This window comes from Astatotilapia calliptera, chromosome 7 (assembly GCF_964374335.1).
Source record: "Astatotilapia calliptera chromosome 7, fAstCal68.1, whole genome shotgun sequence".
NCBI lineage: Eukaryota > Metazoa > Chordata > Actinopteri > Cichliformes > Cichlidae > Astatotilapia > Astatotilapia calliptera.
In genome coordinates this window covers 55794181-55821247 of record NC_137428.1, presented here as the reverse complement: position 1 = coordinate 55821247, position 27067 = coordinate 55794181, and the positions used below count along the sequence as shown (strand labels likewise).

The 27067-nt window shown below is 42.2% G+C and overlaps 1 protein-coding gene across 1 annotated transcript; it reads right to left on the bottom strand.

Annotated features, from left to right (window-relative positions):
* Positions 1-565: 565 nt before the first annotated feature.
* Positions 566-25732, bottom strand: syt7a (synaptotagmin VIIa). Its single transcript, XM_026175742.2, has 8 exons — positions 24413-25732; positions 19136-19273; positions 7326-7428; positions 4830-5091; positions 3108-3277; positions 2660-2774; positions 1784-1983; positions 566-924 (listed from the first exon to the last, which is right to left on the bottom strand). Exons 1-8 carry the CDS (start codon positions 25594-25596, stop codon positions 820-822), a joined length of 2277 nt encoding a protein of 758 aa, XP_026031527.1. The 5' UTR covers positions 25597-25732; the 3' UTR covers positions 566-819.
* Between the last annotated feature and the right edge of the window lie 1335 nt (positions 25733-27067).

Below are 27067 nucleotides of genomic sequence, written 5' to 3'. Positions count from 1 at the left end.
AATTCCATCTTGAGCTCAGCTGGTTTCATTACACACCATATATTGATTGCTTTCAACAACTTCAGCTGAACATTAAACCACTTTTGAGTAAAAAGGAGGAAGGACTGAAAAGTAGGGGGAATATAGTACTCTTGAGACAGATGACAAGGACGAGGCGGCAAATGAAGAGACGGAAGAGATGGGAAACAGCAGGCGACCTATGAGTAATATACTGTATACTAGTCGTGTGTATAGGGGAGTTCTGCCAATCTATACACCTAATATATTCATATGTATATGTACATACAGTACATACTGTATAGTATTGTATACCTGGAATATTCATACAACAGGATTATATGAGATTAGATCATTACTGACGATTCTCTGTGATCCCACGGGACTGGCACCTTATATGGGTCAGGGGCTGCAGTGCAGTTCAAAACTAAGGGATCGGCAAAGGAATTGATTATCAGACCTCCACAGGCAAAGTGCATAAGGACGGACAGACGGACATACAGACAGTCAGAAACAGGGGAACCATTGGCAAAGGGGTGAGACACGGAAACTGAGATGGGGCTGTATGAGAGGAGGGAACACAAGAGACGGGTCGGGGAGAAAAAATTTGAGATCCTTGAAAGAAAAGAGAAAAGGACTTTAAAGGTTTAAGAGAGCAGATGGCTAATTGTACCCGTGTTTCGCAGCCTGGCAGCAAGTCAGTCTTGTGCATAAGGACAGGAGTGGGAGGAGGGGAGAGATAGAGAGGAGAGAGAGAGAAGGAGGAGGAGGAGGGAGGGATAGGAGACGGGAAGGGGCCATGAAGGAAGCTGGGTAGTGCGATCAGGCCTTGAGAGCGTGCCACTGGGCGACATTAGTGCGCGGCCGAGCGAGCATGTCTTTCCAGTGCTTCACTTCCGCTGGTCCACTCTTCCACGATAGGTAGATCTGAGAGAGGGGAAGAAAAAAGGCAGAGGCTTGATGAGGGAATAAATGTTAAAGTAATGGCTTTTTGTCATTCTCACGTGCATTTTGGGTTCAAGTTTCTCATGGCTTCACTCAGTCATGACAACACCTTTGCAAAGAGAGCCGTTCTGTGCATGCAACGTCTGACATGCGAGGAGAGCCTGGAAAGCTGCAATGAGTTGGAAACTAATGAAATGAAGAAAGAACAGTGTCTCAGCTTTCACACAGGCTGCATAACTGATGAAGGTAAAATGCATTTTGCTGTTGCCTAAATTAGCAAATTTTCCTTTTTTTTTGCCTGGAACCTGTTACTTTCTCAGCTCCGCCATGAAATTAGTCTGGCACATAAATCCACATCAAAATGGCACGTAGTTTTCAGTCTGTGTGCTAAACTAAACTAAACCATCTGGTGGCTATATTTTCAAAGGACAGACATGAGAGTGGTAACAGTCTTCTCATCTGTTTACCCAGAGAGTGAATTATTAGCTAACAAACCCAGCTCTTCCGTTAAGAGGAAAACGGCCAGCAGGGTGACACGATCCTCACCAGATAATCAAAGCCTGAAGCTCATTATGCTCCTGGATGATTTCTCCTTATTGATTGTTTTGCTCGCTGCTGGTGAATAATGTATGAGTGTATAATTCATTAATTAATTACTGTATTATCTTCCTTGGTGTGCTCTCTGTCATTGCCGTGGTCACAGAGTAAACTGCAATGACAAGCTGACCTACCTCGGTAGCGACTGCTTGTTCCCTGAAAGTACTTTTAATCAGTTGCAGTTTCAGACTTTGTAACAAGGAGGCTTGCACGTCCTGAACAGACGGCACCTGTGAAACCTTACCTTGCCAATAACATCGTTGCGGCTGAGTCTGTCCTTATCCATGACGGTGATGATGATGGTAGTCTCCCTCAGCACATGGGCGGGCACGTCAAAGGGGAAGGACTCATTGAAGACGGGGTTGAGACAGCGCTTCATCACCACCGTCTTCTTCTTCTCTACACGCTTGTCCTTGTGCATCAGCCACACCTTCACATAGGGATCTGCAGCGTGGAAGCAGAGTGCGGTGGTTTACATGAGCGAGACGATGAAGATGCACATGGTGATTTTTTTTTCTTATTCTTTTTTTTTAGGGTCAGGTTTGCAATTACCCTCCTAATTGTTAAAAGTCAGAAAAGGCAGCAGGGAAGCAGATACCTCGTTTGAGCTCAAGGTCAACTTATCCCCCGAGCGAGGAAACATACAAATGAGGAAGTATTTATGGAAATAGGGCCTGGGATCTGTACTACTAGTTCTGGAGCATTGTGAGATTCTGTCATACTACCAGCCACCAGTCCTACTACTGCGGGAAGCTGTAATTGTACAAGAAATATGCCACAGAGAGCATTTCACAGCGAGACAGGACACTTTAAAAACTAGCAGCAACCAGACTGAGCTGACACAGATTTGGCTAGGAGGTTGAAGATCCTCATAGATATACAGAAAGAGAGGACAGGAAAGAGGGAGGTCAATGGAGAGACGCTTGAAGTAATGTCACCTTGCTGCTGTAGCTATCGACGGTGGCCAGCAACCGTCCTGTTAGCAGACGAGTCAGTGAGTGTTTGAACACAGAGACAGAGCCTTGTGTGAAGCACAGAGCTTCCAAAGTCAGGAAGGACTTCCAGCTGCTGAGAAATGCTTAGAGAAAGAGAGCCTAAACAAACAAAGGGGAGTGTATACCTGAGGTGCCCCCGATATCCATGGCTTTGAGATTGCGTGCTTTGATGATGTTCACAGTGATGGTGTTGGCGGTGGGATTATAGCAGAGAGACACCAGCAGGTCTCCTCGTCTCCCCTGAGGAACACACACACACACACGCAAACAAACACAGCGGAGTATGAATCACCCAGACTAATATCAGATTTCATCAGGGAATATCAAACTCCAGGCTACTCACTAGCTTGTTGTGTAATCTTATATCACTGCCCTTTCTGCTCTAACCTCCTTGTGCCAAACACAGACCATCCAGCACCCAGGCAGGCATGGGCGAGCACGTGGCTCACCCGCCAAAAATAAAAATATGTCAATCCAGCTCACATGCTGAAAACTGTCAACAAATTTGTCACACGTGTTTTAATAAAACCGCACGTTGCGGCTCGACCCCGCGGTCACCCCTCCCTTCCTTACACTGCCATCACTGCAGGGCTTCAGCTCCTTCCAGAAGGTCTTTAACTGGCCCAGTTCCACCTTATTAAGGGGGACTGACACCTCTCCAATGGGGTCATTCCTGCTGAAACGGTCATAGTCCAACACCTGAAGGTAGAGAGTGCGCTCTCTCACCTTCTCATAAGGGAAGCCTAAAACAGAGACAGAAACAGAAAACACTGAAGGGTGAGGGCTAAACCACAGAGAGGGAAGAAGGCCAGTGTAATCTGCAGCAGTGCAAAGAGGGATGGTTTTGGCTGAGAAGTAATATTAGGCTCCAGTAAAAAAACAGCCAACTCATTCATTTTTCCTAGAGCACAGGCCATTGTTCTGATTTTGTAAAAGGTTCTGAACATTACTTTTGGCTGTTTTACCATTTCACAAGCAATTCAAATCATACAGGAATGAGACACTTCACTGCCATCTGCGCGACTGCTACGAAACCTCTGCAGTGTTCAAGAGCATTCGTTATTATTCGACTCAGAATGATTTCCGCAGTTTCTTAAACTGGAGCTTTTATCAATGCAAAAAAATGTTGTTGCAGTTTCACACGTTATGTGTTTTCACACATCTCCCACAATGCTCTTTTTGTGTTGAGAGACAGCTCTTTGTAACAGCTCGGTAATCGCACTGCGCAATCTGAATCCTTTGCCGTGACTATTTAAAAAAGACACATATTCTTGAAGCAATAGTTTTACATTTTAAAATGGAGCTTTTGAATTTATCTCTTCGTGCCTGTTTTCGGTCTTTATGCAAAGCGAAGCAGCTCCTGGCTGCGTGAGTATTAAGTGGTCTCAATCTTCTAGCATTATTCTCAGCAAGAAAGCAAATGACCAAATCTCCCTAAATGTTCAGTTATTGATTTAAATTGGTTTACAGCTATCCAAAGCCCTAATTATAGAATTCATCCCCCTCAAATGTCATGGTCCCAGGTTGTTGTGATGTTTTTGAGCATTGGTTTGTTGTGTTGATTAGGTTTAATTTCTGTTTGGATTTTATCTTTTCCTCCCAAAGTTCATAGCAACCTCAATGTTTCGCCGTCTTGCCTTGCAAATCTTTCTATGTTTTAGTGCCTTTGTCCCCCTTTTTACATCTCATTTAGCTTTCTGCATCTTTTGAATATTTCCTGTTTTAATTTGAAAGCTAGTTATACTTTACCATTTTTCCAGCTGTGGTCAGTCCCCAGTCGTGTCCTATTGAGGAGTCAATCCCAGTGTGTATACAGACTCGTACTTCATGTTCCAACTTGTTTGCTCTGGTTTGTTTTATCCATTTTTTGGGGGTGTTATTCTCAAGGGGACAGATTAAATGAACAAGAACCTAAGAACTAGACATATAAATGACTAGACTAGGAAGAGCAATGAAAACTGAATCATAAATAAAACTAAATCAAAGAATATTAATTAAACCAAAAACACATAAACACTGGGTCACAGACCCAGGACCATGACGGTTATATTTGATTAGCTTTTGTTTGTTATCTGACTCAGCTTCTTACAAATGTGCAACATGATTTTACATAAACACGCAATTAAAAGTGTTACTACTTTTGGTTATTGTACATGACAGATTTATAGTTTTTTCTGTTGTTTCAGGCTATCAAACTGAAAGCAATGATGTCCCAATCAAACCACAGATGGCAGCATATTTGGAAAAGGTGATGGAAAATATTTAGTGAGAACATTCCAGTATGTAAACACAGACCCTCAAACAGGAAGGTTTCGTTCCAGTGGGGGTTGAGGTTCTTCCTCTTGACCTTGGTCTCCAGCTTGTGCTTTTTGTCAGGCAGTAGGTAGATTTTAACAAAGGGGTCGGAGGTGCCAGAGAAGTCCTTGGCCGGGAGGTCCTGGCCCCTGAGAACTTTGACTGTGAGGGTCGTGTTCTGGAAACTGTAGCCTATGCTGAACTGGATCCGACCCAGCTTTTCACTGATGGGCCCTTCATCATCCTCCGAACCTGGGGACAGCTGCAGGGCAACAAAAGCAGACAAATAATTATAATGCTCAGATATTCAGCAGCAGCAGCAGCAGCCACTCACATGAAACTCTCAATCCAAGGGCACAGATCTGGTGTCACACACACACAGACCTTGACAGAGAGAAGCTGTGAGGGGAGGAGATTTTAGGGCTGCGTTTCTATCACGGTGTGCTAAAGCAGCTGCTCAAAGGCAGGGATTGTTCTGACATTAAGAAGACTGAGAGAGCTTAATTTCCTTACTAATGTTCTTAAGAGGCAGGAGGTGCTCAGATTGGAGATAGGGGAGCTTTAGACCACCCATTCTCTCTCACAGCCACTCTGACTGCTTTATCATTGCTGTGCACTAAAAGGCCACTATCTGATGGAAGCAACGGCCGGAGAGAGGGGAGCAGAGAGCGGGAGACAAACAGAAAGAGGAGGAAAGAGGGAGCATTGTGTGAGAGGCTTGGAGAGAACAGGCAGGAAAGCAGAGCTCAAGGTTGGCATTCTGCACTTGCAGCTGTCTTTACAATCATTTCTTTTCTCCCTGCAGCTCCACCTTCTGCCTCTGTCCTTTATTTTTTCCTCTCCCGTTCCCACTCGCTTTCTAACAATAACATAAATTGGAACAAAGAATTCTGAGAACTCTGAGTGGCGATAAACAACCACCAGTTTATTAAAGCCACTATGTGCAGCCGTTACCTCTAACAAAAAGTAAAGCTGTGTTATGCAGGCAAAGTCTCACTGAGCATTATTTGAAACTGTTGATTTTGCTCCCCGAGGCCAGGGCTACAATTTCAAAGTGACAAAGACTCGCTCAGCAATATGTCAATATGGCATTATGGACTATCAAGCAGAGAAAGTGTGAAATTCTCCAAGTCTAATTTATCAAACAGCGTGAGTCACCTTGCATGCCTGTTTCGTTTGATTGTCACTGTAGGAACTGCCTGTATGTTGTTCTATTACAGCTCCCTTACTGCCAGCTTTAGATTAACCTGTGTATGGATTTACCATAGCACTGCAACACGTGCCCTACCTGGTGACTGAGAATTACCTTCTGGGTATGTGGCCAAAAGTACTTGGACACCCTAATATTAAAGAATTTGGATTTTTCATTTCAAAACAACAGACACCATGAAGACTCCTTTAATCTTCAAGGACATCTTTATTAACGATGTCAGACACTCACTTGAACCGATAAGGTAGAACTCATATCAGCTTTCTGATTCATCATTAAAACTCTTGCAGGTGACAGCTCTAATGAGGCTCTTCAATACAAAACAAGAATTGGGATGACAAGATCAGGTTGCTCATAATGTGGCTGAACCAAACTTGTAACATAACTGCTCTCTTTACTTTGGATAAGTGGATGGATTTGGTTTCAGAGCATGTTTTTACTCCTTACTTTGCACAATATCAGTCAGAATATAATATAACCATCTCAGCAACACAATTCTGACTGCGAGCGCAGCAGCCTCATCCATATGCTGTTCATATCTTCGGTTTGCATCAGACAGCCAATTGAAAAAGCTTAAAGGGAGGTTGGCCTTAAAGGGGGAGGAGCTGAAACCGCTTCTTTTAGGCATTAGATAATATGAGGATCTGTGCTAAGTCTAATATAAGATAAATATGGATTGAATGGATTGGACAGTGAACTGATCAAAGATATTTTACAGAATAAAATTATGAAAGTAGAACAGGGGATAATGCATCCCTTTCTCAAATGGTGCTTGCAGATTACAACTTTTATAGAAAGCCTGTAACATGAACTGAAAACTGTCTACTACCAGTCCTTAAAGCAAAGCAAAAACCAAAGGATCCACCTTTAAAATTCCATCCAATCTAGGTCTTTACTTAAAAGCCCCAAACTAACAGCGAAAAACCTACTTATTAGTGTATGGACTGATATAGCTTACTTTTACACCAGTATTGTTTTTCTGACACTGTTAAATGGGCTACTTTTTTGCACTGCCCAACATAGTTTTTCTATAGTATGATTTTCAGGCACTCAGTCCCATATAAATTGAGCTTGTACAATAATTATTATTAATAATAATATTGCCAGCTGTTTCAGCTTCTATGGGAGTTCTTTACATCTTCAGTAGAAACCAGCTAACTTGCCCTGGTGGAAAAAATAATCTACTTCCTTTCACTGAAAATTAGCAGCCTAAACAGTAAAAGTCAGGTTATAGACCAATCATATCATAGACAGCAAGATGGATTTGAAGTGGGACATTGTCTTACCATCACCATGTCTCCAGTGAGAGAGTTGGCCAGGTCGGTTACAGAGGAGTGGCCATCAGCATCAGGAGGTTGGCCCTTGGGGCTGTTGGCTGGCTTGTTGCCTCTGCAAAGAAAAGCTCAGGTTGAAAGCAAGAAAAGACAGCGAGGACATGTGAAGCTAATTCATCTACAGAAAGAGAGAATGTCTGAGCACCCAGGGAGTCCAACCTCCACCTGTTTAACGCTTGAAACCTGCCTATCTGGAACAATCGATGGTGGTCCAAGTTAACTTTGGATAGATGTCACTTCAAGCTGCTTTTTCTGTAGCTTTCATGAGCAAAGCCAAGTAAAATGTGCCAAAGATTCCACAGATTAATGGCGGGCGCTAGAACTGAGGACAGTTGATGCGGCAAGTGGTGTTTGAGGAAAACTGGAGTCTGAGATGACTATATATAGAGAGCTCCACCCTGGCAAACATCCACATCTTTACAAGAAAGTTACCTCCACTAAAAAAAAACCCAAAACAAAGACATTTTCAGACAAAACATAAAACAGAATCACTAAATTTATTGACACAATCCGATTAATCATCCTGGTAGAAATTATGCTCAGTCTTTTGACAACTAACAAATGACAACTTTAACAGGACACACATGTATAATGACATATATAGCAACATGACGTTACTTTAAAAACAGTAGACAGACATATATAGCAACATGAAGATGACCAGATGTTTAACAGGACAGACATTACACGGCTTTGTAAAGTATTTTGCGTGTTTAAATTTCCCTCAGTTGCACCAACATCACAAGTTTTATAAAAACAAAGGTGAGTGCAGAAATCTGCCATGGAACAGCTGGTTCTTAGGTACAGATGTTAATAGATGTGAAGTTTAGTTCCTTGTCATGAGTATTGTTTAAAAAACAACATGTGGGATAAACATTCTGGGAGAAAAATCACTATGTTCATACATCGAGAAAACAAGAATCACAAAGTGGACAAAAAAAAGGAAATTAGCAGAAGAAGACAAAAAAAATTAAAGAGAATAAATATTTTAAGATTAAAGGAAGTGTGAACAGATATCACAAGAAAAGAGAGTCAGATGCAAAAGTCCTGCATAACATGACGCATTGGACAAACAGCACTGGATAAATGACTAGTCAAGGCACATGGAGAGGCTGAACACTGAAACACCAACAAACAAACAGTGAATCGAGAAGGAGAACAAGAACAGAAACACTGAGAAAGAGAAAAGCAATGAGCAGACACAGAGAGGACACACACACTAACACTGGATGGAAATCATAAGGACTGCAGATAAGACAGAAGGTTCAAAAGGGAACGTGAGAAATAGAAAAAGCAAGCTGAAAATTATTTATCTGTATTAGAAGAGATAGCAAGTATTAATAGTATGAACAGTAAGAGAAAAAAATAACAAACACCAGCACATTAAAGAGAAATAGAGAGCTGCAAGAAAAGATAGGGAAAGAAGGAAGGAAAGCCTGGAAACACAAGAGAGGCTTAGTTTGGTCAGTCTGATAAGTATCAAAGAATAAGAGACAAAAAAAGAAGGCTATGCACACGTAATATCTTTAACAGGAGACAAAGGGGCATACATGCTAAAAAAGAGGAGAGAGAACACAGAGAGTAAAAGAAAAAGACAATAAATACAATTGATCTTCAGGAAAAAGAGAGCAAGAAGCACTATTCTCTGCATGGAGAGCTCAAAATAATCGATAGAAGAACCAAAAAATATAGAGAGAGGGGAAATAAGGAGTCGATATACCACACGAAATGATAATACCACCAAAAACACAAAAAGGAACAAGTAGTAGGAAAAGCACATTTAGAGTGTTACAAAAGAGGGTGTTGATAGAAATTAAGTTGAGAACTACAAATGATAAAAGTTGATTTTAAGACTAACCTGAATTTTCAACCATTTAGCAACACTCTAAAAGTGTGGACCAGGGACACAGGGGCCAAAGCACAAACTGGCATTGGCTACATGTGCATATATGTTATATGCAAGTAGTTGTCACTCGGAGAGTGAAGGCAATGCCTTGAACAGGCAGTAGACAAGGAGCCCATAGAAAGTCTGTCTGTCCGGCCAGCATTCTCTGTCGAGCTTTTCACCAAGTTTGTTTCGAGGGATGTTTTTTGGTTTGTTTGTTTTTCTGGACCCACTAAGCTTCGAATTTGGATGACAATTGATGTTGAATGCAATAATGTGTACATTTTTGCAGAACACACGGACAAAACTAGAGGAAAATATACTGACAAATAGACAGACAGAAAAGGCGAGCAAACAAGACAAGCAAACAATCACTTCAACCAGCAAAGGAACCGGAGTGAGACGGGGGGGAAGGAGGGATGTTAACCATTTCAGGAAGGGAAGGGGATGCTTATGAATTGCTGTTAGTTGTATTAGTCGCCAAGGGAGGTATTTGCATTTCCATATTGCCTGATTATTATTGCTTTTATTGTTATTATTCTGCACTGGCTCTAAACTGCAGGCAATGAGTTTGAGAGAATCAAAAAGCTGCGCAAAACACTACACCTAAAACATGAGCATCTACTCAAGAAGTCTAAAGCAAAGGGAGACTCTTAGGGCTTGAAGTAAAGCAAGGCACCTCCCTCCTCCTCCACCTCCCAACTATCGATGGGGGAGTGAACGTCTTCAATTATTCATTCTCCTTCATGCTTCATTCAGGGGTTCAGTGCATTCTCAGGTAAGAGCTACTGCTGTCAGGGGAATGGCCGCTCTATAAGGCTTGCTCTACAGCACCTGAGGTGGTCCTCTGCTCCCTGCAACCAGGCTGCTTTAAAGAAACGTCTGGGCCTGCGGATCAGTTAGCGCTTCCAGATCGTACATCTCATTGTGTATTGAAAGTGATTGGTTTCAGTTTATTCAATTTCTAGCAAGGCAATATTAAATGTGGCAGATGGCATTACTACAACTGATACATTTTGGTGCCAATGCTTTTTCCCTCTGACCCCATGGGGGTTGATGTGGTTGACATGATTTAAGCCTGCAGTTGTCTACAGTATCCAGTGGGGGGCAGAGTAGACTCAGATCAGATTCTCCCACAGCTAAGACACAGAAAGTGGGCTGTTGGCATAGCAACGACTCTAGAAACACAGACCATACATATGAGGGTTTGGGATGTGTGTGACAAGAGGATGTTAGGAGTGGCCGCAAGGGAAGGGTGTGTTTAGAGGAGTGCAACAAACAGGCAAACACACTGAGAACAAAGAAGTTAAGGTATAGGATATATGACAGGTACAGGTGAGAGCCTCGCAGACACACACATTCACATACAGACGTATGGAGGCAGGCGGGGCCACTTTGGGTTTCACCGTCCTGTGATACTATCCTGTTTTGTTACCTGACCGAGGGCCAGCAGCTCGTAGAGAGGGGGAAGGGGGAGAAAGACACTCCACTTCTAGGCTGGAGAGAGACGCGAAAAAGAGAGCCCAGCCCAGCCCCTCTTTTTTTTTTTTAAAAAACACATTCAGACTCCCCACCCCTCTGCAAACATGTCACACTCAAGCAAACACGCTCACCTGAAACCATGAAGTGATGTATTTCAATGTATATGCTCAATTTCATAGCCGCCATCTGTCATTCTTTACAGGTAGGGCATACTTTCCAGGCTCAGTCACAGTCAAAACCACAACAGTGCATTGCTTACATAACTCATTATCCACATGAAACACAGGTACATTCACACTAGACTCAGCCACTCGTCCCCTATGTGAAAAAGAAAATGTTGTAAAAACTATATGCCGCATACTATCATTTACTCATGAAAGTGGCTGCTTTCTCATTTTTCCTGCACAGCATACTGTTTGTTTATAACTGTGTTGCATAAAAAAATGCAAAAGGGTGTGGAGGACCAGAACTGCCAAAATAAAAAATAACAAATAGTTTGATATTTTAAAAAAAATCCAGTAAATGCACTAAAATATATAACATATAATTAGAATTCATATAAATATATTTATTTTCATTTTCATAAAATATTTTATTAACATTTCTGTTGGTGCTGGTCAACCACTAGGGACAGATTTGGCACACTTTGAGCCTCCATATTTGCATGCTGAAGCATGGCATAGAGAAAGAAATCAAGAAATGAAAATATTGAATTAAAAAAGTTTGAATTAATAATGAATAAAGTAATGAATTAAAAATAATAAATTAAATTAAATGAATAAGTAAAATGAAAGAGAAATAACTATTAATAGATGAATAAATATACAGAAGGAAATTTAAAAAAATAATATTTAATTTATTCTGCATTTTATAAATTAGTTTTTCTTTTAAGCAGCTTTGGTCTTCCATAAACTGGAACTCTTTCATCAGTAAATCATGGTATGAGACATTTATTTCTCATAAGACATAAAATACACGTGAAACTAAAACATTTAGTGTAAGTTTGTTCTGTTGTTTCTATTCCATATGGGCCCTGCTTCTTCCCTCAAGCTACAACCAAAAAGTCTCATAAATATGGATGCTTTCACTGACGACTAATTACTTCCTGCATGTTGAAACTAGAAATTAGCCTAAAATAGCATCATTTACTGAAATCCCATTTCAGGAATGAGCAACAAGTGAGGTGCTAAATACTAAATACTGCCTTCTGCTTCTTTCACTGAATTCCAAATGGAAATAGAAAAAAAAAACCCAAAGGCACTCAGTCACTGCCAAATGTTTATTTTTATTAAGTAAGTACTGTTTTATATATATTTTATTTTGACTTTTTAACATGCTACTTCCCCGAGCTTCAGTTTCTCTCTTTTTAATGTTCAATAAAGTGCTGAAGGTACTAAAAAACTGGCAAGCATGATTACTTTCAAATCGAAAGATGAGCCTAGTCTCTACCTAACCTATAACAGTCCACGGTTCCCTTTATGGCATCCCAAAACTCTCAGCAATTTTAGTATTCATGCCTCAGAGCTTAATTAAAACAACTAATCTATCAATCCAGGGAATATCAGCAACACAAAATAATAAAACCGCTTTAACGGTCCATTATAACTTCAAACACGAATCTACCAAATGTTTAAAATTTCGATTAGCTTCGCAGATTGGCTTCTGAGGTGGAGGCTGCCGCATATGTGCCACCTGTTCTGAGGCAGAACACAAGAGTCCCAGGTTAATGCTCCTAATAGCTCGTCTCCCCAAACGCCATCCATCTATCTGGATGAATGAGATGAGCATGTGTAGCAGCCTGTACCTGCTGGCGAGAGTGCTGCCTTCAGCCCTGCCTTCAGTACAATAAGTACTCCCTCCTGCTACTCTCATTGAAGGAAGATGGATTTTCACTTTGAATTTTCTCTCATCCTCCCTTGACCTGTGGATGGATGGATGGATGGATAGATGAAAGCACTCCTCCTCATCTCTTTGTGACCGAGTTTTTTTGTGTGTGTGGTTTTTTTGGGGGTTTCTTTGGGAGGGTTTTGCCTTAATGCGATCGACTCCCCCCCCCCCAGCATGTAACTGAATGCATCTCTACATTCCCCCTGTAATGCATGAATGAGCACAGTGGCCGCAGGGAGCCAAAGCTTCGGGGACAGTCTTAGCCAGAGCCCCCGAAGACTGTGCTGATTAGTCGGGTCTGCAAAGCCCTTGTCACAGGAGGAGCACTGTGTCAGACTAGCAGAGCGCAGCATAATCAATTTACATGTTGATGTACAAACACACGTGCAAATTATATCATCTTGAATTATAGTAATATCTCCTTTTTTTTTCTAAGAAAACGAGGCCTGAAATAACGACCATTAAAATGATAAACTGTGACCTCAGGATGCCCTGTCGTTACATTAGCCTAAACACACACAATCCTCCACCACATAAAGATTTAACTCCTCCCACTCTGGCTAATGTGGTTAGAGGACAAACACACACTCACAGCGTCAAACAAACGCACACTTATATTGATTTGGGTAAATGGTCTTAACCGCCATCCACTGCGTTTGTCTTTTATGTCAATTTAAGCAACGTAATAAGCTCATAAATTATGAAGTTATATGTACATATATATATAGCCCACTTGGCAATTAACAGAGACTCAGAATCTCACTGAGTGCATCGTGTCTTTAAGGCAGAGAAATACACATCTATATCTATTAATATCAGAGAGATGTTTTCAGGGAAAAAAAGACAACTCCACTGGCTTACACAAAATGATGTAACATGCATGGATGAATAATTGAAGGACCACAGGCAAGTGGATTGAATGTTAATGTGGCACACGCGTAAAGCCCGCCCCCTTTATCCTGAGCCTCCATCCTCATTGGGCTGTGCAGTTGCTGCTCAGAGAGAGATCTAGATTCGAGACTCTCTGGGATTGTGCCTTCTCTTTATAGCAACACTGGAGGAGAACCTACAGTATATGTTCACTGAGTCGCAAATGAATTGTGAGTGCAGACCAATGAGGCATAAACAAGCCACTCTAACATCCTAATTAAGCCTTCTTAGAAGTCCAACCTATGGATGGCTGGACCGCAAACATCTCAGCATGTGCGACCTCCTCTCGCCCCAAAATTAAAGCAACACTCAATCTTAAAACCTGTAGTTGCTCTCTCTGATAGTCTATCGTGTAACCTTTACTTCCTCTTTCCCCGCCTTGTTCTGTAACCTTGGTTTGAAAGTCCACATGACTAACACCAGCTGTGGTGCAGTTCAGTCTGCTCCTGCCACACTTCATAAACAAATGGCCACGGAGAGCACTTTCATCCAGCCATCGCACACACAAGGTCAGTGAGGAAGCATTAAGAATCTCACACACTTCAACACCTTCTCATGGCCAGTGGGATGTTTGGATTGCCTTCAAGCAGCAATGGACCGTTAACATACTGCTGATGGCTTAAAGAAAAGCCTCAGTAATGTTTGTGTCTTAAGTACTTTAGATACATTTTACCATTAATAAGATTGCTTGGCTAATTGCATTGCAGGACCAGGAGCACTGCTGTTTAAAGTGGTGAACAAAGCACTTGGATCTTTTAATTAATTAAATATAGTATGGGAGCAATTTAAAAAACTTCACCATAAAAGGAAGTAGCACTTAAATCAAACTTTTGAAATACACCACAAATGTGTTAACCTTTCACATTATTATTTGATAGTGAAGCACAAACATTTTCATTCGGTTGTAGCTGGCTAATTTGAAATATTTTGTGTAAGGTTTCTAAACCTTAGTTTTAAAGACTGGGTCACTTAAAAGAAAAATGGTAAAATTAAAGGCTTGTGATTAAATACATCAATTATACCCATTTCCAACCCCCTATTTTTATTCATTTACGGCAGTGGGATAGCTTTATTCTACAGTTTATTGATTGATTCACATGATTCATAGCCTATTCACAGTGAGAAAAATGCACATTTGACTGCCTTTCACATCCCATTCAAGTCAATTTTCTTCTAATTGGATGTCCCTTGCAAACAGAAGGTTTGAACAGTGGGACGTGGGGCTTCCTTTAGTCACAGCCAGATCTGTGTGCCTCATATAAGTGTATTAGGGATATCTACTCTTACTGAGATAATACAAAACTAAGAACACCAAATTTAGAATCTGAAGCCTGAGCCTTTGGCTCAAAGTGACCACTTGTACATACACCTTCCATTACTGGCATCCATTATTTTACAAAAAAGTTAAATTTCAAATGAATCTCTGCAATCCTGTGAAAAACTAAGTACACCATTCCTGCTTCCACAGGAATGAATAGGGTTCTGTAAATAGCAGACAGGTGCTGCTAATTAAAGCACTTGATTAATTGATCATCAGCAACTGTGAGGAGTACTATGAAAGCAGAAGTTTTAACTGTTGCCTGGTCTGGAGCATTCAGGTGTGTGTTAACACACAGTCTTCCAAGGAGTGAACGCCCCAGATAAAATTCAACCCAAGGTCAGACGGTGCAGTTCTCAGAGAAAAACAAGAGACCTAAGATCTACATCTCAGACTCTGCAGGCCTCAGCTAGCATGTTAAATGTTCAATTTCATGACAAGACAAAACAAGTGTGGCTTGTTCGGAAGGGTTGCCAGAAGAAATCCTTTTTAGTCGTATTCTTAGCCATAACGGTGGAAATCAAGCACCTCATATCAGATGTGAAGCAAGGTGGTGGAGGGGTAATAATTTGGGATTTTTTTTTTTTTTTTTTTGCAACCACAGGGCCTGGGCACCTTTCAGTCACTGAGTCCACCATGAGCTCCTCTGTACACCAAAGTATTCTAGAGTCACACGTGAGCACGTGAGGCCATCTGTCTGACAGCTAAAACTTAGCTAAACAATGATCCCAAGCATAGCAGTTAATCTACAACAGAATGAAAAGAAAAGAATCAAGGTTCAATGAAAGACCTCAACCTGACTGAGAGGCTCAGATGGGACTTTAAGAGAACTGTGCATACATGAATGCCCAAAAACCTCAATGAAGGGATGTAACGTTGTACAGAGTGGGCCAAAGTTCTTCCACAATGCCATTAAAGACTGATAGTCATACAGAAAACCATTGCTTCAATATTGCTTTTTAAGTTGGCGCTACAAATTACTGAATCATTGGGTGTCCTTAGTTTTCCAGAAGACTGCATAGAATCTTTTATTGTCATTCCAATACATGAGGCAGGCGAAAAGGGAACAAAACGTAATGAGGTCCCAGTTAAACAGCATTAGAACAAGCAAAACAACTAAATCAGTATTACAATTAAATAAATTAAACCTCTTAATAAAAAAGACATTGTTTGTTTGTTTGTTTGTTTAAATAAATTGAGCTAAATTTTATATCTAAAAATATTTATTCATTTTCCCCATTTTAATCTCAAACAGTTATTCAAATAAAACTTTATAGTTTTATAGAAAAACTTTATAGATGTATTGCAATTTTGATGGAAGTAGTAACAACTCACATGCGTCTGTGGCCAAGCAGGCCTTAAAAAAAAAGAAAACCTTTTATAGGGCCGTGTATCTACTGTACGTTAAAAGCAGCATAAAATAAGATTACTCAAACAAACAAGAGTCTACAAAATTAAAGCTCTAGCTGGTTCGATCCCAGGAGGATACACAAATCCCTGTGGGGTTGTGTCAGGAAGGGCATCCGGCGTAAAAATCTGCCAAATCAGACATGCGGCGCTACCCGCTGTGGTGACCCCTTGAGAACAAGGGAGCAGTCGAAAGTAGCTCTCTACTCGGGTACATTTATTTACAGTAGTTGCTCTGAAAAACTGACTGGTTCATTAATGTAGGGCATGAAATATCAGTTGTGCAGACGGCAGCTCTTCTCTGTTCGTGGGGAGCACAAAGAATTCCCTTTGATGTTAACACTGACTCCGTTACCATTTGACGGATATATAAAATATTCACATTAACTTCAGAGGCTCGATGTTTGGCTGAAGCCATTTGCCAGTGACATGTTTTTCAGATCTTAGGTAAATAAATTCATGCGGGGTAGCATGAGTAATGCAGGTGAAGATGAATGATGGGCACGAGCACATGTTTAAATGCACAGACTGTGATGAAACACCGAGTGTGAAGGGTAAGAGAGACGAATGAAAGCGTGCCTTTGTCTTTGGCTTGAGAACCCCTTTCAGAGTGAGCAATATGCCAGGAGTGTAATTGATTCAATCACGTTTACTGTGAAGTCAGCACTAACACCACCAGGAACTATACACTGCCAGCAAGCTTACAACTTGCACTTCTAATAGACTGTTGAGGTATGTTGGGGGGTTTTCAAGCTTCTAAATTTAGCAGCCAATTAGAGTGTGGCTAAATCACTCATTAAAATTTGCAATTTGCAATTTTACACGAAATAAACAAAACCATGAGAGTCTCAAGTGGAATTAGATGACATATCAGCAGAAGGCTCACTAAAAGGTCAACACTTTTAAAGCTTCAATTACAGTCAAATTGTTTATTTGCTTCCAGTTCTCCAGTGTTCACGGGCTTTAAGTTACCAGTCATTCTTATTTGAGTGAAAGAAATTAAATCCAGGAAACAGTACAATGCAGTCTGCTAATAAAGGCGGATCCTGTTGACCACACGCTGGCCCGAGCGACAAACGCGCTGTTTGGTCTCTTAGTGGATTTCACAACTCATTTAAAGAGGTGTGAACACAAAAAGCTGAAAAGGCAAGACGCAATGCACACAACAAATTACAGAGGAAGTCATTCTCCTCTGCGGCTCGCTGCGTTTCAGGCTATAATTGTGAACAATGCGGAGACTTTTGATATTAGTAAAAAAGAAGCAACATTTCTTCTCAAAGGATACTTTGATGGTTGTTTGTAACTCTGTGGTCGCAGAAAGCTCAGGGCCAAAAAACAAAACCAGTAGACAAAGCAGCTGGTGGCTATAGTAGCTCTAAAAGCAAACTTATGATAAATAAAGGAACTTATTAGTTAAGGGAGGCCTATTTCCATGACCCTGAAGACACAAGAGGTCCTTCAAATGTCAGCAGCTGCATGGTGCACATGTGCATGTCTGCACTGCGGCTGTGCAGCCCAGATAAGAAAACAGTTACCATCTGTGTTGTAATGGAGCTCTAGTTTTAAATCACGTGTCAAATTGATGAAACACTTGTGAATGAGGAATAATTGGTGTGACGAGTACATCAGAATTTGTCCGCCGTCCTCTGCCGTTTTTTTTAAAGGTGTGTGTCATATTATGCATCTGCACACTGTCGCCCATTTGTCACAGAATCAAAGTGAGGTTAAAACTGCCTAATTGGACTGCAGAGGAAATCGAGTGTGTCGCGTCTGCCTAAAGCTGGACCAAATCAAGGATTTCTCTGTGACACTGTTGTGAACAATCGAAAACGGCCGTCCAACGACTGAAAACGCTCTGCTTGTTTCACACTGTACTCATTTGTTAGCCTTAAATTGTTTCACAAAAGTAGGTCCAATTCCTAAACAGAATGCAAACCCAATTATTTCAAGAGACTGGGGGACGGTGAGCAAGGCTGGTGGATCCTTATAGATGAGTGGAAATATTTTGGCTTCTAGTGTCTAAGTTGGCTGGCAAAGAAAGCGGTTATTTTTAGCAGCATGTTTATGTAAGTGACTAACATGTTGTGGAATAATGAGGAGGCTCTCTGGGCCCTCGGTGGAGCTGCAGAGACGAGACTCTCAGAGCGGCAGAGGGTGATTGAAGGCAGCTAATGAGCAGGAGGGAAGAAAGAACACGGGGCAGAAATGACTTGGATAGTGAAGGCATAAAAATACAAAGGAAATAAGACAATTACCAATGGGAGGTCTCTGAAAGGCAGGAGTGAGAAGACAAGCAAACAGAGATGAAAATGGTGCTGAAAAACGTCATTGCAATAAGGCAGATAATTATCGTGGTCAGGGGAAAAAGGAAAGAAAAAGTACACTGGCATGAGAAAGCACTGTTTGATTTGACTGGCTGAAATTTTACCGCTAAAAGCCAAAGATTAAAAAAGAAAAAGAGTAGAGTACCAGTGAGCATCTCACTGCTGTGATTTATGAGCTCATTACTGCTTTCCAGCTAACACCCAAATTGTTTTATCTCCTCACTCATCAAAGCATTACGGCGAAATTTTCTACATTTGGTTGCGTAGTTAGCGCTCATTTTTATTTCTGTAGCAGTATGTTGAGCTCTGGTGCTATTTCAGGCGCAGGTCTATGACACAATAGACTTCAACGCAGTGACTCACCAAAAACACTTACAAACAAAACTACCCTCCTCTACCTAGATTCTGAAATCACCTCTCATTTTTCTTCAATAGCATATCCTTCACATCCTTTCATTTGCAGCCAATTTTCTCTCTCACACACAAGCACACACACACAGAACAAGCGCTCTAGTACATTGTCTGGTACCTCTTCTCAGGGGGCGGTTCCTGATTGGCTGGTGGCGGTGGTGCTGCCTGCGCTGTTTCCTGCAGGTCAGGGATATTGGCAAAGTCATCTTGCTCTGCCACACCAATGGCCAAAGCCAGGACCACCAGCTTTCCTTCACTGGCTCCCCATAAAAAAATAAAATAAAATAAAATAGATAGAAACAGAGGTAGAGAGACAGAGAGGCAAGGAAAAAGAGAACAGATGCAAAAGGTTCGAGCATAAAGAAAGGCGAGGTGCAGGGAGAGAGAGGAAAAAGGAGAGGTCATTTTAGGTGACAGCGAGGGCTGAAAATTCAGAGGCAGAGAAAACAACAACAGATCATACGAGAGCAAACAGCAGAAGCGGCGACGGAGAAAATGGTCATAAAAGAGGAACTCTGCAACTCCACATAAAACCCCACAAAGTAAGCGCACAGTCCAGGGAAGGATATTAAGAGGACACCTTAAAGTGAAAGGCCAAACTGATAAAAATCGAATGATTTCAACGGGAGCGGGTACAGGCCGTCGGACAGCAAATACATCAGGAAACTCTGGGTAATGATTGTTAATGGATGTGATATTCAGGAGTTTGCACGTCAGCTTCCACGCATGTATAAGGTGTCTACAGGTGCGCGCACACACACGTCACACAGGCAAAAAACACTACACCCCCAACACACACACTGTCATTTATCTAGTGATTTCACCTGCCTTCTGCTTTTCCTCCACATTCACCTTTCCCACTGAACATGCGAGGCGTCTTTCTCCAGAGTTAAGATTTAATTAAGCCTCATTAAGAAGATCTGGACTAATTGTTTCTATTTGAGCGATACAGTATCTTGAGGTGCACGGTGTGTGTCGTTTTCTGGGTCACGGCTCTCTCACTGCTGCACTCTTCTCATTTCATCATCTCTACTGTGCTACAGATTCTCACCAAATCCCCCCCACCCTTTTTCGCCCTTTTTTTTTACCCCACCCCCCTCACCCACCATATTCCCCCTCACCCCTATGCACTTAATTCTCTGACTCCTCATCACTGCCTCCTTCCTGTCATCCACACCCACGGTTCTATAGCTTAAGCCTCTCGCTGTGTTACAATATCTCGGCAAAGAAATATATGGGGCTGCCAAGCCGCAGAGAGATATCACCCTAAACTTCACAATTTCATCTTTCTCGCATACCGTCGAAGGCTTTTACTGCAGGACTGTTAAGTCTGTTTAATAATCTCCCTTTTATACACCAGTAGTTTAAAAACTTTTATGTCTAGTAACCCTTTAACATTAACATTAACATGAGTTCCTGACACCATCTGTCACACGTGTATTCATTTTTCCAGCAACTGTATTCATAGTCCTTTTCATTGCAGTGATTTCAATTCATATATTCATTACTGCTGGCTAAATGTATCAATTCCTTTTTTTTATATTTCTATTTCTATAATAACTATTATTTTGTCTGCTTCAACCTCTCTGCCTTTTTTCTTGCTAGTTTTATATACACTCAGCTTAAACATTTTGCATTCTGGTGTTACAGCTCACTCAATATGAATATATTGAATATATTTGAATCAGTTATTCTAGATTATTCTATTCAGATCCACTGAGGTACCTCGTTATCTGGTGATACTCGCCTCTGATTGTTTTTGTAATTCACGATACACCGTGGTAGCTCAAAGTGTGCCCACATCAGCCAGTGCCTTTGCTATATCTGTCATACTAGCAGATCTAACCTAGAGAACATTATTTAAGTTGCTTTACTTTGCTTACGTTTGCTGCAGAAGTCCAAGCCACTTTGCATCCCACCTCCTCCTAAATCCTCCTTTTTATACTTTGCCTGACTTAATGTCATGCTTGCTCAGTTCTGTATGGGGGTCTTGCTGCTAGTCTCGTACAAGTGGAAGGGCGGGGGCATCCTAGATGGAATTTATCCTCCCAAATAAACACTCACTGACCACCTCATTAGGTACATCTGTTAAACGTCTCATAAACACAAATGTCTAATCAGCCAATCACGTGGCAGCAACCCCATCAGGCGTTTAGATATCATAGAGACCTCCTACTGAAAGCTCAAACCAAGCATCAAAATGGGGAAGAAGGTGACTTTTAATATTTCATAGTTGTTGGAGCCAGATGGGCTGGAAACTGCCAATCTACTGGGGTTTCCTACACAACCATCTCTAATGTTTATAGAGAATGATCTGAAAAACAGAAAAATCCAGTTAGTGTCTTAAAATGCCTTGTTGATGTCATGCGTAAAGGAGAATGGCCAGGCTGCTTTGAGCTGATTGGAAATCAAGCACAACTCAAATAACCAATTGTTTTATCTAAGGCATGCAGAGGGCCCATAAAGCAGATGACCTCACAGCAGCAGAAGACCTCACCAGGCGCCACTCCTGTCAGCTAAAAACAGGAAACTCAGGCTGCAATATTCAGCTGGTAGGATCAGAATTTAAACAACATTCAGCATGGATCCATTCTGCCTTGTATCACTAACTCAGGCTGCTGGTGGTGTAAAAGTGTGGGGCATATTTTCTTGGCACACTTTGGGCCCCTTAGTACCAACTGAGTATTGTTTAACCACCCCAGGCTGCCTGAGTAGTGTTGCTGATCATGTCCATCCCATTATTCTGAGGCTGTTTCCAGCAAGTTGTGGCAAAGCTCAGAACATCTCAAACTGGTTTTTTGAACATGACAATGAGTTCACTGTACTCCACAGTCACCAGATCTCAATCCAGTAGAGTATGTTTGGCATGCAGTGAAACTAGAGATTCACATCATGGATGAGCAGCCGACAAATCTGCATTCACCAAAATCTCTGAGGAATGTTTCTAGCATCTTGTTGAAACTATTCCAAGTGGAATTAAGACAGCTCTGGAGTCAAAACGAGGTCCAACCCAGTACTACCAACGTATACCTAATAAGGTGGCTCTGGATGTATTTTAAAAGTTATTTTATAATCACATTAAAAAAAATGTTATTTCAATAATGACCAATCCAATCCAAGGTGTCTCTAATAAAGTGGCTAGCGAGTGTACAGTCTTCTTTTGTCTATAGTGGTTCTGATATAAATATTGCATTCCAGGCATACAAAGCTAAGAGTCCCTGTCATAATATTTCAAACTATCAGCAGAATTAACCTGTACTCCTCATTGAGAACCACTGAATAATATAACATGGTCTATGCAGTAATACTGTAGATACTGTAGGTATGATGTTTATTGGATCTCTCTACTCTCATCACTTTTAAGTACTGTATGGGCAATATTGTTAAAGCACTTTGCTTGAGCCATTGAGCACTGGGAAGGAGAGAGACCATTTAGAAAAGACATTACAGACACTGGGATAAACGATCGATTTAAAGCCACAAAAAAGCCATGTGGTCAAACGGCTCCAAAAGTCAACTATCTGTGTCAATGACATCAACGCATTCCTTCAGCAATGATTCATCAGGACAAGGATTCTGGCCAAGATTGAAATTAACCGGTTTGAACAATGGGTCACGTCTATTACCAGACCGCTCTGTCATCAACCATAGGAGGTGTTCCTGTTGCAGCAAAGTAGATACAACGACAATGACCTCAATCTCACATTAGCAACGATGAGTCCTATAGCTGACTATTACGAGCAATATTCTCAGTGACCTTGGTGCCTGCATGTGCTACGTTGCTGGTGCTCCGTTAGCTAGTGTTATACTGAAACACCAGAGAGGCTTTATAACATGTTTTTTTTTTTTAAAGAAGAAAGAAACAGATGATGAAAGGCTAGTGTAAAACTGATTCAGTCCACATTAAACACATGTTACTTTGGCAGTGTCCTTGCTCATCCCTTCATCCCTCACCCCCACCCCCCCACCCCCAAGTACCAATATGTTGTAGAGGAAATGGGCCCGGTGACATAAGATCAATGCTTCAGGGTTAACACAAATCTACACACAGCTCCTTAACCCCTGTTCTTATAGTGTTGCAGTGACATGTGGGCTGTGTGATGTACACACGGTCCCGCACACGTGAGCAGGCTGGCAGCACAACCAGCAGTTATACAGAGATGATGAAAGAAAAAGAAGGTGCCATTTTAGCTGCAAACACTCATGAAACATGGATTAGGCCCACTGGTGTGTCTCCAAAACCAGATATTTAACAGCTATCCAAAGGGTGGCTCAGAAATAGCATGATCTAATTGGGTGAGAAGGAGTGAATGTAAAATATATTGTGACTTTTTTAATGAGACCAAATTCTGAATGTTCTGAACCAGCACCAGCAGCGCTGTCCTGTAACCACAATTGCAGCAGACAGGCTGAATGCCATCCAAACAGATGTTACTGTTTAGCAGAGCATGCAGCGTAAACATTTAACAATTTTGCCACAGAATGGGAGCGAAATGGCCTCCAATATGTCATACCTCCTTGCTATTTTTTCTTGCACATGGCATTCAGTCTAAATTTAGAATAATAGTTTTCTAACAAACTGCACAATAAAAAGCTTTTAATTTGTTACAACCGAGGGGTGAAATATTGTGCCTACATGATCAGAAGACTCATTATTCTAGGATTTTCAGGAGCCATATCGAGTTACTATATGTACCCAATAAATAATATGTACTATGTATTTTTAGTATAAGTGGGTGGATGACTTGGTAAAGACATACACTGATCCGTGTCCTGCAGAGCCACATAGTATACATAACAGCAAATAAAGAGAAAAGGTGCTATTTACATTCATAACTGTACCCCTTATTAGCATGATCAAGAGAGTTTTCATCCAAGCCAATTTCTTGTCTCCTCATCTGCATTAAGCTTCATTAGCATGATCAGCTCTAACATTGTCTGAATTGCCTTTGTAAATGTACATATAGAAAGAGAGACTATCTCCTTGTCAGCAGTCAGATTTACCACAAGTAGCAGTGAAAGCAATGATTAAACTCGACTCTGAAACTCACAGTTTCACACACACTTATACATACGCTTATATAGACGCGCACTGTACAAATTTTGACAGACAGAAGTAATATCCTTCCCTGGATATCAGATGCAGACTGAAAGAAAAAACCTGAAGGGAAAAGGCAGAGAACAATATTTCATAAAGGTAAAAGCAGATTAAGTTATTACTTATTTACTGATGTATTAGAAGCAATTTTATTCAATGGCACTAAGTCAAGCAGTAAAGAACACAAATGCACACAATAACTCTGAAAGACCTAGCGTATACTGTAATACACTTAGACAGAGGCCTGAGCAGAGTGACGCTAGTTTAAAGCATGAATGAAGAGTTATAGAGACTCACAGGAAGGACTTGACATCCAGCCCACGATTCCGGATCTGGTCCATCATGTAATCCCAGCTGCCCGGGTTGGCACGCGAGCGCCCTCCTGCTCCACCTCCCCTATAGCGAGACGCACCTGCCGCTGCTGCACCGCCCCGTGCACCCCGGGGACCACCTCGTGTACCTGCATCCCCACCCTCACCACTGTTGCCACCTCCCTCTCCTCTCCCAGCACCCCCGCCTCCCCCAGGCTGTCCAGGTGCAGTGTGTAATTGTCCCAAGCTCTGGGATGTGGTGGGGGGATGGCAGAGACCAGGGCCTGACGGGTGGATGAGAGGCTGCTGAAGGCTCTGCTGGCGCAGCAGCGTCCGAGGCCGGGCCGGCCCGGAGGGTAAGTGCTCCAAAGTGGAAGCATAGGATAAGACTGGATCCCCAAAGCTGGGAGGGCAGAGGAGCAGGGAGGAAAGAGAGCGTGAAGAAGGCCACGGCCGGCACAGAATAGGATGATGACGAGGGGCAGAGGAGTCAGAGGTAGAAGAGGAATGAGAAGATTTAGAAGAGGAGCCGTGGCAGGAGGTGAGTTGGTCAGGAGTGGTGATGTCAGGTGATGAGATGAAGAAGAAAAGCAAAGAATCATCAGGGATGAGACAAGGTGGCACAGGGCAGTAGGGAGGCACAGCAGGAGAAGTCAGGTTGACATCAGGGTAAATACAGGAAAGTTCATCCAAACAGGAAGTTGATGATGGACGGATGGAGGACGAGGAAGGCGGAAGAGTGGTATTAGAGGACAAAGAGGAAGAGGGAGGAGTGTTGGGAGGTGGAGACAGGAGGAGGAGGAGAGAGAAAGAGAGCAACGTGAGGCAGCAGCAGTAACAGCAGTAGCAGAAATAGCAGTAGAAGGTGCAGCCTGAGTGATCGCTGTGTGCTGTGTACTGCTCATGGGGCTGCGCCGGGCAGCAGTGTGTAGACTGTGAGGTAGTCTTGTGCGTCTGAGTCAGACGTGTGTGCACCCTGTACGTCCGCGAGGTTTGAGCGTGCTGTTTGCATGAGGGTGTGTTTCGTGGTGCCAGCGGTCGGATGTGCACTGTCCGCACGGGCGTGGAACGGCTCTGTGCCACGTGACCGCGTCGAGACGGATGGGTCGTGGCTTTGCAGCTTCCTGGCCTCGTCAGCGAGGGTTTTTTGGTCTGATGAGAGATCACCATTTCCTCTACTCGTCAGTCAACTTTTTCCCATCCCTGACAGACTCTCCTCCTTTCTCTCTAAGTCTTTTTCGTCTTTTAAATATGCGGCGCACCTCTAGAGACATCCGAACAGCCAACCAAGTTCTACAGCACGACTCCCTCCCTCTGCCAGCCTCTCATTTTTCACTCCTCCCCTTAATAAATGCTGTTTTATTGGCTCACTGCCTTTCCTAAAATGTCACAAACAACATAAAGATGTGTCACACATCATATATGATCGTATTTGCATGAGTATGTTATACATACTTCGTTGCTACTGTATATTTTGTCGGTTCTATTGTCACAAACATGTCATCATCTTTTTTTTTCTAGTTTCTTCTACTCCCTAAATATATCCTCCTCTTTCTCAGATCGCTGTGTAACCCAGACTACCAGAATTAGGTCATGAGAGAGCTATTCACATCAGTTAGGGGCAGTTTACTCCGCATTGCATTACTTCACCTAACACAGTTTTGCATAAAGCTTTTAGCACGACACACATCACATTTAACAGTCACGAATAAAAGGATAAAAAGGTCAGTGAAAGGTGTTGCAAGAGTTCAATGTTTTGAGGGCGGAACAAGGGAAAAAATAAAAGAGAATATGTAGAGTGGCTTTAGCTGGTAAGAGGAAAAAGGGAGAGGGAGATGGCAACGAAAAGAGAAGAGGGTGACGATGGAGGAGAAAATGGGGTGCGAGACACAAACACAAGAGACATAGACACTTACAGCGGCCTGAAAATAGAATCCAATTATAGACAGGGGCAAAATGAAAGATGAGAAGAGGAGAGAAGGAGGGAACGAGGAGTGAGGAAGTGATGAGCGTAAATGTGTTGTGGAGGAAGAAGTCCCACACATGGAGTGCCAAAGGGAGGTGCAAAAATCACAAAGTACCGAAAGTTAGCTGCGTCTTTTGCAGCACACTGAATATAGACCCCCAGTGATGTCATGCGTCATGGCTGGTGGGTACAGACAGTCAGTGACCAACACACAGTTCGTCTTTCAGCCTAAATTTTAATTAAAGGGAGGTGAGGGTGGGGGGGCTGCCAGCGTGTGGTGCATTATTTCAGTTAGTGTGCGAAAATGAGACTATTTCTGTGCACAAAGCTGTACTGTGCAGCCGTTCTGCATGTGTCAGCTGGAGGCCTGAGTCAGTGTGATACAGCTCGAGGAACTATTGTTATCTTCTCATGATGAGGTTTACATTCCCTAGCACTCACACCTTGCGCTGTGCCCACACGCTTACATCACGCTGTCATCGAAGCTGCACCTTCCTCCCCTGCTGAACTTGACCTCGCTCTCCCTGTTTCTATTTTGAATGGATTCATTCAAGGCGCGAACTTGTAAGAATAAATGTCGTGCCGTGGAAAGGTGTTTATTCTGCTGCACGGCGACTGAAATGTTTGCTTTTTCGGCTCGGGTTCCGAACTCACTTGCTGGGTTTCAGTCCTCCA